Raw genomic sequence first — 14,151 nt, 5'->3', positions numbered from 1 at the left:
TTGGGAGTTGCCCTCCGCAAGCGCTTAGGCGACAAAGTGACAGCCATCAAACCCCGATAATGTTCCGGGTCGCTAACCTTGCTAAACGACGTTCGCGCCGGACCATTTCCGGTCAACATTATTGACGATTCACCACTTCATTTCGTTCCGAAATTGATCTCTTGTTATATTCTTTAAATTAATCGTTTCTTGATTCATTTTTGAATTCTGAAGATTCAAGATATAGTCAGGTGTTGAAAATAAATCTGTTGAACTAAGCTGTTGGCTGCGGGGAACCTGTTGAGGTGTCTGCAAGCCATTCTGGCTTATTCTTGTGCTGCGTCGCCGTCACGGGGGACGCCGTAATTTTTTCGTGTCGCCGGGCACGCGGGCAAAATCGCTAATCACCCGGAGTGACGTTCCGAGATACCAGAAATCATTTTTCACGCTTGCTATGATTTATCCCAACGGGGTGCTCAGAATGCCCGGCATTCTTTGCGATTTGGCGAGATATTCAACGTCACTGGCTTGAGCGATTCGTTGTGTTACCCATTGATAAGGCTGTCTGCATTTGCTTTGGTTGTGCCAGGCAGTGAGTGTATTGGATATGAGCCTCTCCGACTGCCTCTCCGACTGGTTCGCGAATGTGCGCTATCCAAAATGGAAGATCGGGATGCACGGATATTGGATCTTGTCCAATTCAGGAACCGAGACATCTAGCTTGATTTTAGTGATTGTGAAGCCGGAGCATCGCGGACGGGGATGAACGGATCCCTGTGGTACCAATTTAGCTAATCAGATAAGTTACCAACATATATTTACACGGACAACAACCAAACGCCCCAAATCGAAGAGCCTATTCTACAACACTATAATAGCAAAACACCACTCATACTATGCAAGTTATTCTCGAATGCACCCGTACTTCTAAATCCCTTCAAAATGCGTATTCTCTTCTATCATTAGCGTCTCCAGCTCCTTCGCAAAGAAGTCGTCTTCTGTATTCTGGTAGCCCAGAGCGACCGCAGCTTCTGGATATCTCCGCGTATTGTAAAATTGGATCAAGGCTCGTAGGGCAACTTCACGAGGCTATAGTAAAGTTAGTCCAACGATACGTCAATCGACAACTAGTAGACGACTCACGTAGGAATCCTCAATGTCGGCATCGATGTCTACACCGGCTAACCAACTATCTCTAAGCTCCTGCCTACAATACAAGTAAATCGCAGTGATAACTCTCATATTCACTACGACAGTTAGTATAGTAAACGAAACGGAACTACAAACAGATAAACTTACTATGTCTCCATTTCCGACCACAATATGGCACCTGTCCCTTTATTATCTTCAGCGCATACAGCCTCGCTTCGAACTGCGATATCCGTAACGTTTTCCGCAGTGAATTCTACACATCTCCAAGTTAGCCTCCCTCATGCACGAATTTTGCGATTTCCTTACCGACGCCTTCAGCTGTACTATCATTAGATTCCGATGCGCCTTATTCTTGCATATCTTCTGCATAATTTTCAGTATGTTAATCGAGATAAAGAAATTGCGGTTTGAAAAAACGGATATCTCGTCTTGCTGAAGTATTTCGTCCACCGTTTTCTCGCTTCCGGATTCCTCTAGTCTAGTTGTGGCAATTTCGCGGTCTGGAAGTTCTTCACCGCCAGCCAGAGTGCGGCATACCGCGAATAATCTGTAACGATCTTTGTTAGTACCTAACGGAAGAAATGTGAAAGGCTGCATACTTTAGTTTGGGAACTTCAGGAATTTGGAGTACAAACTGCTCGATTTCCTTCGTGTTGAAGAGCTGCAGAATCAACGGAAGCGCATTGGAGTCATATAGCAACTGAGCCAGGAATTCAGATTTCAAAATATCTATACACAATCAGCAATTAGTTACATTGCACTAACATACATAATCGCAAACGTACGTGAAGCCTTAAACCACTTGAGCAAGAGGTAAAGAAGTCCTGTTATAGCCTTAAGTGTGAGCTCCGTTTCCCGCGCGTTTTCAAGCTCGCTTTTAATAGTGGCTTCATGATACGCTACATTTCGTGTTAGCGGAGGCTAAGGCGCAGCTACCACCTTAGAAACTTACTATGCATCTCACTCTCGCCATTCAAGAACTGCTGGCGCCTGGCGAATGCGCCTGCTGATTCCGGCGATACTGTAGATAATACCATTTTTAAGAGCGTGACCACTACTGCCTGTAAATGCTCCAATGTGTCTTTCTATCCTGTTGTTAACATAGACGGACCAGCAAATAGTGAAAGTCGGCTCACATAAACGCCCTCCACACGAGCCAATCGCTTCGACGACGAGTTTGTCGGATCTACCTTCTCCTCAGTGTCCCCAAGTGGGTCACCGGCCCCAATCCATCCTCGTTCTTGCTTCATGAATTCTTCCCTCTCTGCCCATAATTGCACAATCCACAGACTTGTTCTCATCCTCTGAGCAAAAATTTCTTCCGCTTCTCTGATACTCACAGGAATGTCGATATCTTGTGGGTATAGGAACGGGAAACTCTGGTCAGTCTGGAAACTCGATTTCTTGCTTTTGGCTACTGGGGGTGGCGATGGAGGCGGTGATGGTGCAGGTGTTGCTATATGAACTGACGAACCCGGTAAAGGATCCACCGTAAAGTCGGTCAAGCTATTACTGGACGACGCCGCTGAGTTGCTCATATACGGGAATTCTTTGGGTAATACTTCAGTTGGAGGCTTATAGCCGGGATACCGGGATCTGATTCCTTGTCTGAAAGCTTGGTAATCAAGCGGAGTTGCGGTGATTGTGTCCTTCTTCGTCTCCAGGGGGAGCCCAGCTTTTTCTCGAGCATATGTTTTCGCCTGTAGTAAATCCTCCGAATTACCGAAGACGCGTAAAGTCAGTTTCCATGTCAATAAAAGGATCTAGAACAAGTCAGATGTGTCCGAATATTATCCATTAGACCACGATACAATTACATTTCGCCAAGGGAGGTCATCCGGTATTTGTAGACGAAATTCGGAGATCTGTTTTAGAAAGTATGGAATGACGCTTGGGTTTAGAGACGCTATTTCGTCACCAAATACCTCCTCTTGTCTTGTTTGGACCATAAAGTAAAATACTGTTAACGCCAAAAATAATGCCTTTTTGCAGTTTTGGAGATTCTTGAGTTCCTCCGGTGCCGTGCCGCTATTGTCAATTAGCAGGTGAGCACCAACGTTCAGTATGGGTTCACTTACTAGAATTCTTCAAAAAGATGCTGTATGCACTTGTAAATGGCATCGACAGTATGCGACTTCCACAAAAGATTTGTGTTTTGGCGGATCAAGTCGAGTAGATCTTCATCTGATACCGATTCGGCAAATGTGCCTAAACATTAAATTAGTCTCATCTACATGGTATGCTGTTCTCAATGCGGGATAAGACCTGTAGCTACGTAGAAAAGCCGTAATAGAGCAAGTTCTCGATCGATATTTGTCTCAATAAAAGATATCTGTGAAATGATATATTGTTGCCGCTTAGTTTCTGACATCCGCCGAAACGCTATTAACCTGTCAGTCGTCATGGAACTCGTATTCATAGAGGCATGAAGACTGCATACATCCACTAGACGATTTCATGAACTCCTCCCGACTTTCAACGAGCAACGGATTGTCGGCGTATGCGAACCACTCTTCGAGCTCCGCTTGCTCGGTATCTGTATCGGCATACACGTACTTGAATTCGGGTGCCTATGATTCTTCAGCAACCTTCGATCCACTATCTCACAAGCTCCATGCCGTTGCATACTTTAAATTTCTGCGGCCTTGCAGCCATCCGCTTTACTTGAGCAGTATTCAATGGATCGATGTCGTGATCCGCGTCGCCAGTGCCATCTTGTGGCGATATGATTGTGAACTTCATTTCTGGAGTTTGACGGATAGACGCCATAGCTGACAAGTAATATTTAAGTCATTCGCTAATTATTATTAGAAAAAATTCGTGAACAAATTGTTGATTGATTGCGATTATGGCATCGATTGTGACTTTGGGGTGTTTCGAAAACCGCAGTTTGTGAGTTAAGCCAGTGCGACGAGATGTGCACGACGTTAACTTTATATCCGCAGTCCTATACGCAGCTACGACCCGCTGATACGACTCGGGTTGAGTCAGTATTTATGGGATTCTACCTTGATTTAAGCTGGGTATGCGATTCTTGGAGAATATTGCGCTTAAGAATTCACCGTTTGGCGAGGGTACCTAGCTGAGCGCGTCATGGGCGCGGCAAACACAACACTAATATGGGGGCTGCTGCGCGGTCGCTCACTGAACCTTCGAGTGGACAGTGTTCCACAAGACAAACATATGACAGGCATATATACTCATGCATGCTTATAATGATCAAATATGTCCCGCCGCTGTTCGTGCCTTGTGCTACTGTCGTGTTCTGAATTTTGTTGCCCAGAGTGGAATTCAATTGTGCGTTAGCCCGCACACAAATACTCATGCATAGGAATGATGCGGCGCTATTTATACTCAGCGCGGCCGGTGACGAAGAGAACTGGACGCGTCGCGGCACGACTGCTGCCCTGACCGAGCCTCAGGCACCATCGCCGTCCGACACTGGCAGCCATCTCGCACGCAGCAACTCAACCAATACTAACCACAGGCTAAGGCTAGAACGCTACTCCCCTTCCAGCAGCAGCCTCCGCGCGGCCATGGCGAGTTCTCTATCTTCGGCGCAAATCCGACTTCGACCGCCGCACCCGCCTGGCTCCGCGCAGTCCACTGACAATGGTGTTGCCCGTGAGCATCTACGGTTGCCGCCCATCGAGCCTCTGCCGCCGCTCACCATTCCAACGCCATTCCTTCCTTCATCCGATACTGCGACGCCAGCAATTCCTCCCCGAGTCAGGCAACCTTTGTCTGTCGTCAGTATGCCCGACGACGCTACAGACAGGAAAATGCTGGTGTCTCCTTGGCAGCATTCCTCTGGATCACTTCCACGCCAACGACCACCATCCGTATACGACTCTCTCTCCACCGGAATCTCAACGGGACATAGCGACAATTTCACACGAATGGCCGCAATCACGCCCCAGCGGCCACGAAAGTCGTCGGCTGCGTCCGCGGCACACTCTCTTGAATCAAATTCCTCTCCGTCATCATCGCCGTTGCCCTCTCCGTCGTCAGTCGGCGAGGCCCCACTGACAAGCAGCAGTCCGATCTCGGATTCGAGCTCTACAGCGTCCGGATCGTCCACTGGTTACTATTTTTACACCGGACATGGGTCCAAGGGATCCAAGAAACATCACCATCGTCGCAATCTGGCGATTTTGAAAAATTCAATTTCTGAGAACTACACGCCGTTGGAGGTACTCCCTCCTCGAGCTAGTGTGAGGCGATCCTACTTTAACGTATCAATGGATTCGATACAGAGTATTCAGAGACCGCTTGAGAATGTCAGTGGTGAGGAAGTACGGGAAACTAATGGTCATGTCGAACGTCGGGGGTCCACGACCGCTGATTCAGATACGGCCAAACCGACTACAGAGCAAGAGAGGGAAGCGCAGTCACACCGAGTTCGACATGTGAAATCAAGCAGTATCAGGCTTCAATTTTCTCTTCGACATGATCTTGAAAACGGCATGAACAATGTTCCTCTCTTTCCTGCCAATGCAGTGCCTTCCACAATGGCATCGACTAGAACATTGTCCAGACTTGGACTGCCTCTAAGTCGAATGTCGCGCTCAAGCCCCGACCTTCGGTCACAGTATCTTAATAATACAGTCTTCCAATCGGAAGAAGACATCATTCCACTTCCAGACATTCCAATGAGGCCTGCAACGTCAGATAGTGCAGCGAGTACGTCGTCTAGCAGTACGAGTAGTGTGGCCAAGCCTCATACCTTGAAGTCGTATAAGTCGCTCCCGCGCTTGAAAAGTTTTGCCAAAAAGGCAGGCATGACCGCCGGTAGCGCCGCCAGCGGTCCGCGAAGGATGTCCCGGTCGGCGTCACCACTACATCATTTTGGGATGGGCCCAGGATTGCCGTCACGGGACAGCACAATTGCGTTGGTTCCACCATTACCAGAGAAATTCCTTCAACAGTCGGAATGCGATGTTGACGGTACATCAGCTGGCAATGCAGATCACGACACCTCAGCAGCGAGTGATACTTGCCCGGGTGTACATACGCCTGAGAACCCAATCACACCGACTTCAATAATGGAACCATTTCCATCACCGCTGTCAAATGACACTGTTGTGATCGGGGATAGTTCCGAGGAATCGCGAGCCAGTTCGCCGAACGCAACAATCACGCCAAACGATTCCCAGGTCTTCTATACGCCACGGTCAACGTTGATGAATTCGCCACAGTCTACTCGTCCACTATCGTCTGATACAGTACAATCGGCAAAGAGGACAATTAGTGTTGCGAGTGATCTTAGCCCCTCTACGGCAACTTCGACAAGGAATGCTATGACTGACCCCGAGCTGAAAAGGCAGTGGAGAAGAGTTCATCTTATTCGCGAACTCATCGACACCGAAATTGTATATTTGTCGGACTTAATGGTCATTGAAAAGGTGCTTATGCTCTTATTTTATACCAGGACGTCGGAATCTAACATCTGTCCAGTACTACCGAGCCTCTGCGCTTCGCCAGTCATTCATAACTAAAGGTGACGTTGAGGAGATTTTTGCGAACTTTACTGGAGTATTAGAATTCACGCACCAATTTTGCATCAGCTTAAGAAGCGCAGGCGCTTCCGCAACGGTATATGAGAAAGGTCAGGAGGACGAGGTTGATGATGACAGGGTACTTGATGAGCAAGAGTCCTTTGTTGGCGATACATTTCTTCAGGCCGTATGTTCGATGAATACTGTTTCCATGCTGTTGTGGTTCTAACCATATAGATCCCGCAATTGGAGAAGGTGTATAAGGTCTATTGTCACTCTCATGAAGCCTCTATACAGAGACTCCATCGACTTACGACAAATAATCCAACCCAAATGTCTCGATGGTTGGACGCCTGCCATCAAGCGAGTTTATCCAGAACGAAAGCATGGAACCTCGAGTCCTTGCTCATCAAGCCTGTCCAGCGGCTAATGAAATATCCGCTACTTCTTAAATCACTTGCCGAATGCACGCCAATCGGCCATCCGGACAAGAATTCACTTGGCAAGGCCGCGATTGATATACAGGGGGTTGCTGATCGGACGAATGAAGAAAAACGTCGCAAGGACTTTGCCGCAGCGCCGGGCCCAGCAGACACTACAGAGCTTCGAAAAGGTGTCACAAAAGGTCTTGTACGTTCAACTGAGAGGCTCAGACAGACAGTAGGAATCTCTGAGCGCCATGAAGTAATTGACCGTTCATATGATATCTTGGTTGATAGATATCGTCGTCGGCATATGGAACTTCGTATAGTGGTGGAGTCATTCAATTCGGGCTTTCAGGCCTCTGCGTCTACAATAGGGCAACTGTGTACGTTAGCTTGCTCGTTCGACGAGTGGGCGAAGCTACCAGTTGCAAAAATCTCTGCATCGTCTTCTGGTTCTGGCAAAGTGCCTTATCCGGATATAGAATCACAATGGCGATCCTTTCGGCGTGCGATAATGGATATACACGACCATGACCTGAGTCTCTTCAGATCGGCGTTCGTCAGCCATGTCATCAGCCCACTGGAGCATGTGCTCGATATCTTTGACCGTCCGCTAAAGGCGATGGCGAAACGGGACCGAAAAATCCCTGATTACCGACGGTATCTTGGCCTTCGCGAACGTGGCGTAACACCAGATAAAACTGTCATTGCACTTGCAGAGTCTTATTTGGCGTTGAACGGCGCTCTCGTCAGGGAGATCCCAAAGTTCTTGAATTTTGTGGATGAAATGGTGAAGGCTGTCTTGGCGAACTGGGTACATGTCCAAGCACGGTGGTATTTCAACTATGCTAGACGGATCCGCGAATATTGTACAAAGAATTTCGTGGATGTGCCTAATCAGAAGAGCATGTCTATTGAAGACCTAGAAACGTCGTTCCTATTGCAATTTTCATCCTTAGATGGGGTCTTGAAATCCCTTGGCATATGTAATGGTGGTCTGCATGACTTCTTAGAAGGACTTGATACTGATGTGTATATGTCACGCGTGAACTCAACTCCTACACTAGCATCGGTGTCTTCGCCGAATCTCATGCCCGGCGCATTCGGCTCAAAGAGCGGAAACACCACTCCGAACCTCAAGTCCAGTGAGTTTGCGAATTATACCCCGCCTCTACTGTCGCAGAGTCGGTTACGCAGCGGTTCGTCGTCATCAAATATGAGTCATCCACGTCTCACACCAGGCTCGACGCCGCTGTTACATCAACTGGCATCCGGCTCGACAATGCGATCTGACAATGCTAGCAAGAAGAGAAGCGCCTTGACATCACCTTCCACGGCGTCATTAATCTCAGCAACTCATAAATCACGTCATGGTCGCAACCAGCATTAATTCTAAGGTGTTCGTTGGGTTTTCATGTATATCGTTATAATCTGCGGTGACCTAGATTCGATATAGGTTGACTTTCAGCTTAGGGCAGTTTGGTAATATGAATATGTTATATAGTTTCCTTGCATGTTAGATTTCTATGTATTTGGGTATAGGTCTATATATTTCCTCGCATTGGTAATGTGGTGTTACTTGATATCAATTATAACGGATAATTTTACCTCTTCAAACTGTCAGGGCATCCATGTTCCGGCTTGCGTTGCCTTAAGGCTCTCACACTTCAGATTAGAAACTATGCGTTACTAAATTTTGTGATATATTACAATGACGTCTATACAACGAACGGTTCCCGCTATGCTACATATGCTACATGGATTATACCAACGGAAACAAACAGCTCTGAGTTAGAGCCCGCGGTACACCATTACCAGATGCGACGTACTTCATATCCACGAACCTCTTCCAATGCTCCAGTTCACGCTCCTCGATAACATCCTGCGCCAGTTGCTGGGCTTTCTCCTCGCGTCCCTTTTCCAAGACAAATTCTTCTTGCGACATTGTTCGCTCGTTGTCGACCTGAGTTACTCGCTGCGATTCCGCCTTATCCTCGGATAGGGGCTCGAGCGGGTTCATTGCTGCCACAGCTGCTAAGACCCTAGGTGAATACAATTTCGTCTTAAACTTGACATCTACCGCAGAATCATCCAAAGATCCCGCTTGGCCGAAATAATTTTGCCATTGCTCGATGTCGGCCTCCACACGTTTCCTTAATACACCAACACTATTCAGAACTCTCCGTTGCTGCACTAGTGGCGAACTACCGTAAATAAAATCCGCCTGATCTTTCGTGAAATCCGCAATAGCACCAGCCTTTGCATAATAATCCACCATCCGCTCCGTCTCTAGCTTGCTGAAAGGACCCACGGTGAGATGTTCCGCGTCCGCGAAAATCTTGGCGAGTTTTTCGTCGTATCTGCGCTTGTTGGTGTTTATGAACGGCCACGGTTTTTGAATTCCAAGTGCATCTTGCATGGTCATGTTGTTGCTCGTTTGAGACGAGACAGCAGCAATTACTGCGCCCTTGGGAAAAGTCTTGGTACAGCTGAGAAGGTCCAGGATAAGATTGGGACCATAAAATCTGTCATATGCCAGACTTTTGAAGTCTGCGTCACGATAGGCCGTTAGCTTGTGCTGGGCAAATATGCTCACGTTGTCGACGGAAACGAGGACCGGGATACTGTGCTTGTATTAGACATGGTCTCTTCAAAAGCTAACAAGCAGGACATACGACTTGGCACCTCTGTCCAGCATAAGCTGCTCCATAAAGGCCCTGAATGCCGGAACGGCAGATCTGTAGTGCTGGCCAGTAAAGTTGAGAAGCTTCGACAACGCATCCTCTTCTGTCAATGTCACTGTTTCCGTCCTACTGATCTGGAATGAATACTTCCTTGACAACTTCACGTTAGACAATAATTCGAGAGAATTGGCTTGTCTCAGCTTATTTGCTAGTCGGAAGAAGTACATAGGGTGATCATAAATATTCTCGGCCTCGTTGAACGTATAATCCAGCCAGCCGTCAACGAGGTCCTCCGCGTCGGATATATGTATCACGAAGTACTTCTTAGCTAACGCTAAAGCAACTGTCTGCTGCAAAACAACGCTTTTGCCCATTCCCTTCTCACCAGTGATTAGACGTCTTTCATGACCACCATTCTCCAGAACCGCATCTAAAACCTTCGCCAATTGAGCGGTCTCTTGTCTAAAGATAATGGCCTTCTCGCTGAACATGTTGAAGTACTGTTTCGGGAAGATTGCGCTCAATTGCTTTAGACTTTTGACAGTCTTGGCAGAATAGTACGTCAGTTTGCCAATATCTTGACTCAAGTCTGCAGCCTTGCCAAATACCACCGTCCGGTCTCTCAATTCATTTGGAGTCACACGTGCAGGCTCCCTGACTGCTCGGGACTTCTTAGTTCTGTTTTCCTCTCTTTGGACATTTTTTGGCTTTTTTTCACCTGCAAAGAGCTCAAGAGTATCCTCGAAATCATATATAGACGAGTTACCGCTCTTCACTGGAGCAAAGAGATTCACTTTGCTCTTTTTTGCGCGATTTGCGAACGGCGAAATCGAAGCTCTTCGCTCTCCCGCAACCTGCATTGCAAGCGCAATCTGCGAGATATGTAGATCTCGCTGAGGATTCCAATGTATTATCGGAACTCCGTAACGGCCACATTTCGCGGGAACTGCACCTGATCGCAGTCGCGTAACAGTTACAGATTGCTGAAGTAGTCGAGACATCTGCTGCGTTCGGATCGCGGTGAAATCACGCATTCAATGCTACTATATCAATTGAGACGTTTCCGAACACAGCATAAATTGTGTCGTAAGGAAATAATCAACTGGCGCTCTGATATGATGAGTTTTTCCTTGCGTCAACTAAGATTCCGAAAATTTGGCGCGTTACAATAATGAACTACCAATACGATCTTCTGCTAAATTGTTACCCGGATTGACTCTCAGCTGTCATGACATTCTACCTTATTTTGGTACAAAATGACGAAGATAGACCTTGCCCTGACATGTTCATGACCTGAGCCTAATTAATAGTGCGAGGTGTACTAAACCCTTTAAATTGGCAAATTCATTTTATTTCAGCCGCCATCAAACCCGAACAATCTATCATATTTTTCGAATCAGTAAGCCGTTACCATTTATTTTAAATACGAGTTGTCCGGTAGCGTTTAACAATGTCCACTACGGAACCATCTGCACCGGCTGTTAGTCAGGGGATCAAGCGCCGGAGAGGTAAGTGTGGGCATGACTGGAAATGCCAACCGTTCAATCGGCTCTTGAACACGATATTAAATCAGCATAATTTAGATGGAGATGACTTACCTGATTATAAGCGGCAAAGGCCGAATTTTGTCCAACCGGCGTTTCCTCGGTTGCGAAAGCTCTTTACATGTTTAGGTGAACCAGTATGTAAACCCGATGAACTTAACCAGTCATAGTTTATTAACGATCTATGTACCATTAGTCGCGATTTCCTTTGCCAGAGTCGATATTACACTGCGCGAAATCATTTACGAGTGTAGAATTTGACGAAGAAGTTGTTCTGAGCTTGTTCTCATTGTTTGTGAACATGTAAGTAGCAAAAATGCCTGCAATTGACTTGATTGCTGGGTGGCTAAAATCTCAATTACAAATTACAGCTCGATTGAACAACCGTTGAAGGTTTTCTCTTTGGCTGCATCTTTGCAGTGTGTCAACAATACTGAAAGCAGTCACGGAGCGGCAGTAGTGAAATATATCGTTGAAAGAATGCAGACCTACATTAATACGGGCGATTGGAATAATGTGAAATTGGTTCTAAGGTTCTTGATTATGCTGAAGCCTATTATCTCGAATTTCGAAGCTATTGTTGGCTTTATCGAACAGCTCTTAGAGAGGGCAATTGAGCTGAAGAGCATGTCCACTGGTCGAAGCGTAAGAACTAGCTTGCTGCCAAGTAGTAGGAATGGCACTGACTAACTTATCTATAGGCATTAGCCGAAGAACTCTACAAAGTTGTTCTTTTGTCGATTCCTTACTTGGTCGTCAGCGATTCATCTGATGAAATGAAGAAGAATGCTACAGAATTATTTGAGAAATCCAAAGACTATAAGCACTCGGCGATAAAAGCTGAAGAACTTCTGAATCCGTTCGTTGATGGCGAGACGCCATATAGACTTTCTGACGTATGTGACTTTTACTTTCCACGAATTCTTTAGACTAATTAAATGGACACAGTCCTTAGAATTGCTGCAGCTACAGCTCAGCAACTTGGTTGCAGCAAACTGGGAGCTGCAGTTGCTATACGATTATTCGACTGTCGCACCTGCGAGTGAATTTGAGAAACATTCTATTGAAGAACTCCAACTCCCAGAGAAGCTGTCAGCGTGGAATTCGTCAAAGTCCCCTGAGGTCTTCCTGAAATTTTATACGAACGAGCAAGTTGAGACAACGCCGCCTGTTGATCGTATAGAGTCTACTATCTTCCGCGATCTCTTGACAGACACGCTTATTAATTTAAATTTCAACAGGCAAGAAGTTGCACGCCAACTGATTTGGTTTGACAACTTTCTGAGGCCAGGTCTCTTTGCGCCCCGGGAGATGTCTCTTGAGAAATTGAGTCAAGCCAAACCCGGTAGTTCGACATGGAAACCTGAAGATATTGCAATTGAGGCTGTACTTGCTGGATTATTTCGACTCCCTCAATCGCTTCTAAAACCTGTATACTTCCATTCTGTCTTGATCGAAGCATGTATTCTCGCACCCCATGCTATTGCTCCTGTGTTTGGACGCGCAATTCGGTTCTTATACTCTCACTTGGAGCATCTGGATGTCCAAGTGATTTATCTCTACGCAGACTGGTTTTCTCATCATTTAAGCAATTTTGGATTTACTTGGAAATGGAGAGAATGGACGGAAGATCTCAATTTGAATGAATTAAACCCAAAAAGGGTATTTTTTAGGGAACTGATTTACAAAGAACTGAGATTAAGTTTTCCTCAGCGGATTACTGAGACATTGCCAGATGAATTTTCTGACCTTGTGCATGAGGGTGACGATGTTCCACCTTTCCAGTTTGCACTACCTGATGAACCGTATTCGGAACAAAGCAGGCTAGTTCTTCAAAATATTCGCGATCGGAAGGGCCCAGATGAGTTTACAGAAGTGTTTGATGAAATAACGAAGAAGAGCGAAGAACTGAATGGCAAAGCGGATGCGCATGATATGGTTTGTGAGATTTTCGTCACGGCTATAGTTCATTTGGGTGCCAGATCCCTGTCTCATGTCGAGAGCTGGATTGAGAGAACTTTACCTGTGCTTAGAGTGGTATGCCCTGAGAAGGGCGGAGAAAGTCATCGACGAGTAGTGAAGATCATCTTCAAGTATTGGAAGGACCAAACGGGAACTGCCGTGCAGGTCGTTAAAAAATTGATGAATCATAAAGTAATCACGCCGTTAAGCGTCGTGGAATGGATTTTACTCGATTCGGACGTTGGCACCTTTAGCAAAGGGTACTCCTGGGAGTTACTTGGATTTGCGATTGATAAGGCAAAACTACAGATCAAGGAAGTCGAAGCGGTTCCGAGAACCATTGAAGATGAGGATGGCGATACGAAGCTTCTCGCAGACGAAAAGTTGAAAGAAATTGACGACAGTATCGAAACTCTCAAGAATACCTTGAATCACATTTTCGTGACTATTGTGAAGGAATTGGCCAGGCCAGTACAGGGAGATGCTAAGAACGAGGAAACTGTGCGGTGGCAGCGATGGTGGAAGGAGGGATTTCTAAGAGCTGTTTTACGAAATGTAAGTTTATCAAATTTCGACGCAACTTTGGTATATGGATTGTTGCTAATTTCATGTAACTTAGTATCACGCTGATTACAAGGACTTGCAAGAACCTTTGAAGAATCTAGGCCTAACTGATATGTTCATTTTGAACAGTATAGAGCAAACGGCAGAGTTATAAGCGTAATATTCTGATGTACGATTGAATAGTCATTATTAGTAGATGTAGTTGTATGATCGCATCTCTTGTAAAATAGACTATTTTGTGATGTGGCTTTAAAAATAATATTACCTTTTTTGACGTTTTAGCTTCAATTTTCATATTACATATGCACAACTGCACCATAATAGATGGCAATGCACAGACTAC

The 14,151-nt window shown here is 46.1% G+C and overlaps 4 protein-coding genes across 4 annotated transcripts; 2 read left to right on the top strand and 2 right to left on the bottom strand.

Moving 5' to 3' along the window:
• Nucleotides 1-906: 906 nt before the first annotated feature.
• V1508DRAFT_402418 (uncharacterized protein) lies at nt 907-3,900 on the bottom strand (the record flags this gene model as incomplete). The annotated part of the gene is made up of 13 exons (XM_066938484.1): nt 907-1,068; nt 1,123-1,226; nt 1,279-1,384; nt 1,438-1,678; nt 1,731-1,860; nt 1,917-2,030; nt 2,084-2,216; nt 2,268-2,894; nt 2,949-3,159; nt 3,210-3,339; nt 3,397-3,513; nt 3,572-3,701; nt 3,760-3,900. The coding sequence occupies 13 exons, from the start codon at nt 3,898-3,900 to the stop codon at nt 907-909; spliced, it is 2,346 nt and encodes a 781-aa protein (XP_066798085.1).
• A 614-nt stretch (nt 3,901-4,514) lies between these two features.
• V1508DRAFT_365597 (uncharacterized protein) lies at nt 4,515-8,680 on the top strand. Its single transcript, XM_066937336.1, has 3 exons — nt 4,515-6,536; nt 6,589-6,816; nt 6,867-8,680. Exons 1-3 carry the CDS (start codon nt 4,668-4,670, stop codon nt 8,442-8,444), a joined length of 3,675 nt encoding a protein of 1,224 aa, XP_066798084.1. The 5' UTR covers nt 4,515-4,667; the 3' UTR covers nt 8,445-8,680.
• Nucleotides 8,652-10,886, bottom strand: V1508DRAFT_365592 (mitochondrial 37S ribosomal mS29 domain-containing protein). Its single transcript, XM_066937335.1, has 2 exons — nt 9,730-10,886; nt 8,652-9,678 (listed from the first exon to the last, which is right to left on the bottom strand). Exons 1-2 carry the CDS (start codon nt 10,770-10,772, stop codon nt 8,817-8,819), a joined length of 1,905 nt encoding a protein of 634 aa, XP_066798083.1. The 5' UTR covers nt 10,773-10,886; the 3' UTR covers nt 8,652-8,816.
• Nucleotides 10,887-11,063: 177 nt separating this feature from the next.
• V1508DRAFT_453923 (MIF4G like-domain-containing protein) lies at nt 11,064-14,089 on the top strand. The gene is made up of 7 exons (XM_066942560.1): nt 11,064-11,246; nt 11,322-11,419; nt 11,479-11,585; nt 11,654-11,927; nt 11,984-12,178; nt 12,231-13,799; nt 13,864-14,089. Exons 1-7 carry the CDS (start codon nt 11,189-11,191, stop codon nt 13,960-13,962), a joined length of 2,400 nt encoding a protein of 799 aa, XP_066798082.1. The 5' UTR covers nt 11,064-11,188; the 3' UTR covers nt 13,963-14,089.
• Nucleotides 14,090-14,151: the final 62 nt, after the last annotated feature.

Source organism: Lipomyces doorenjongii, assembly GCF_038497915.1.
Source record: "Lipomyces doorenjongii strain NRRL Y-27504 unplaced genomic scaffold V1508scaffold_6, whole genome shotgun sequence".
Classification (NCBI taxonomy): domain Eukaryota; kingdom Fungi; phylum Ascomycota; class Lipomycetes; order Lipomycetales; family Lipomycetaceae; genus Lipomyces; species Lipomyces doorenjongii.
This window is presented reverse-complemented; position numbering and strand designations above follow the sequence as displayed.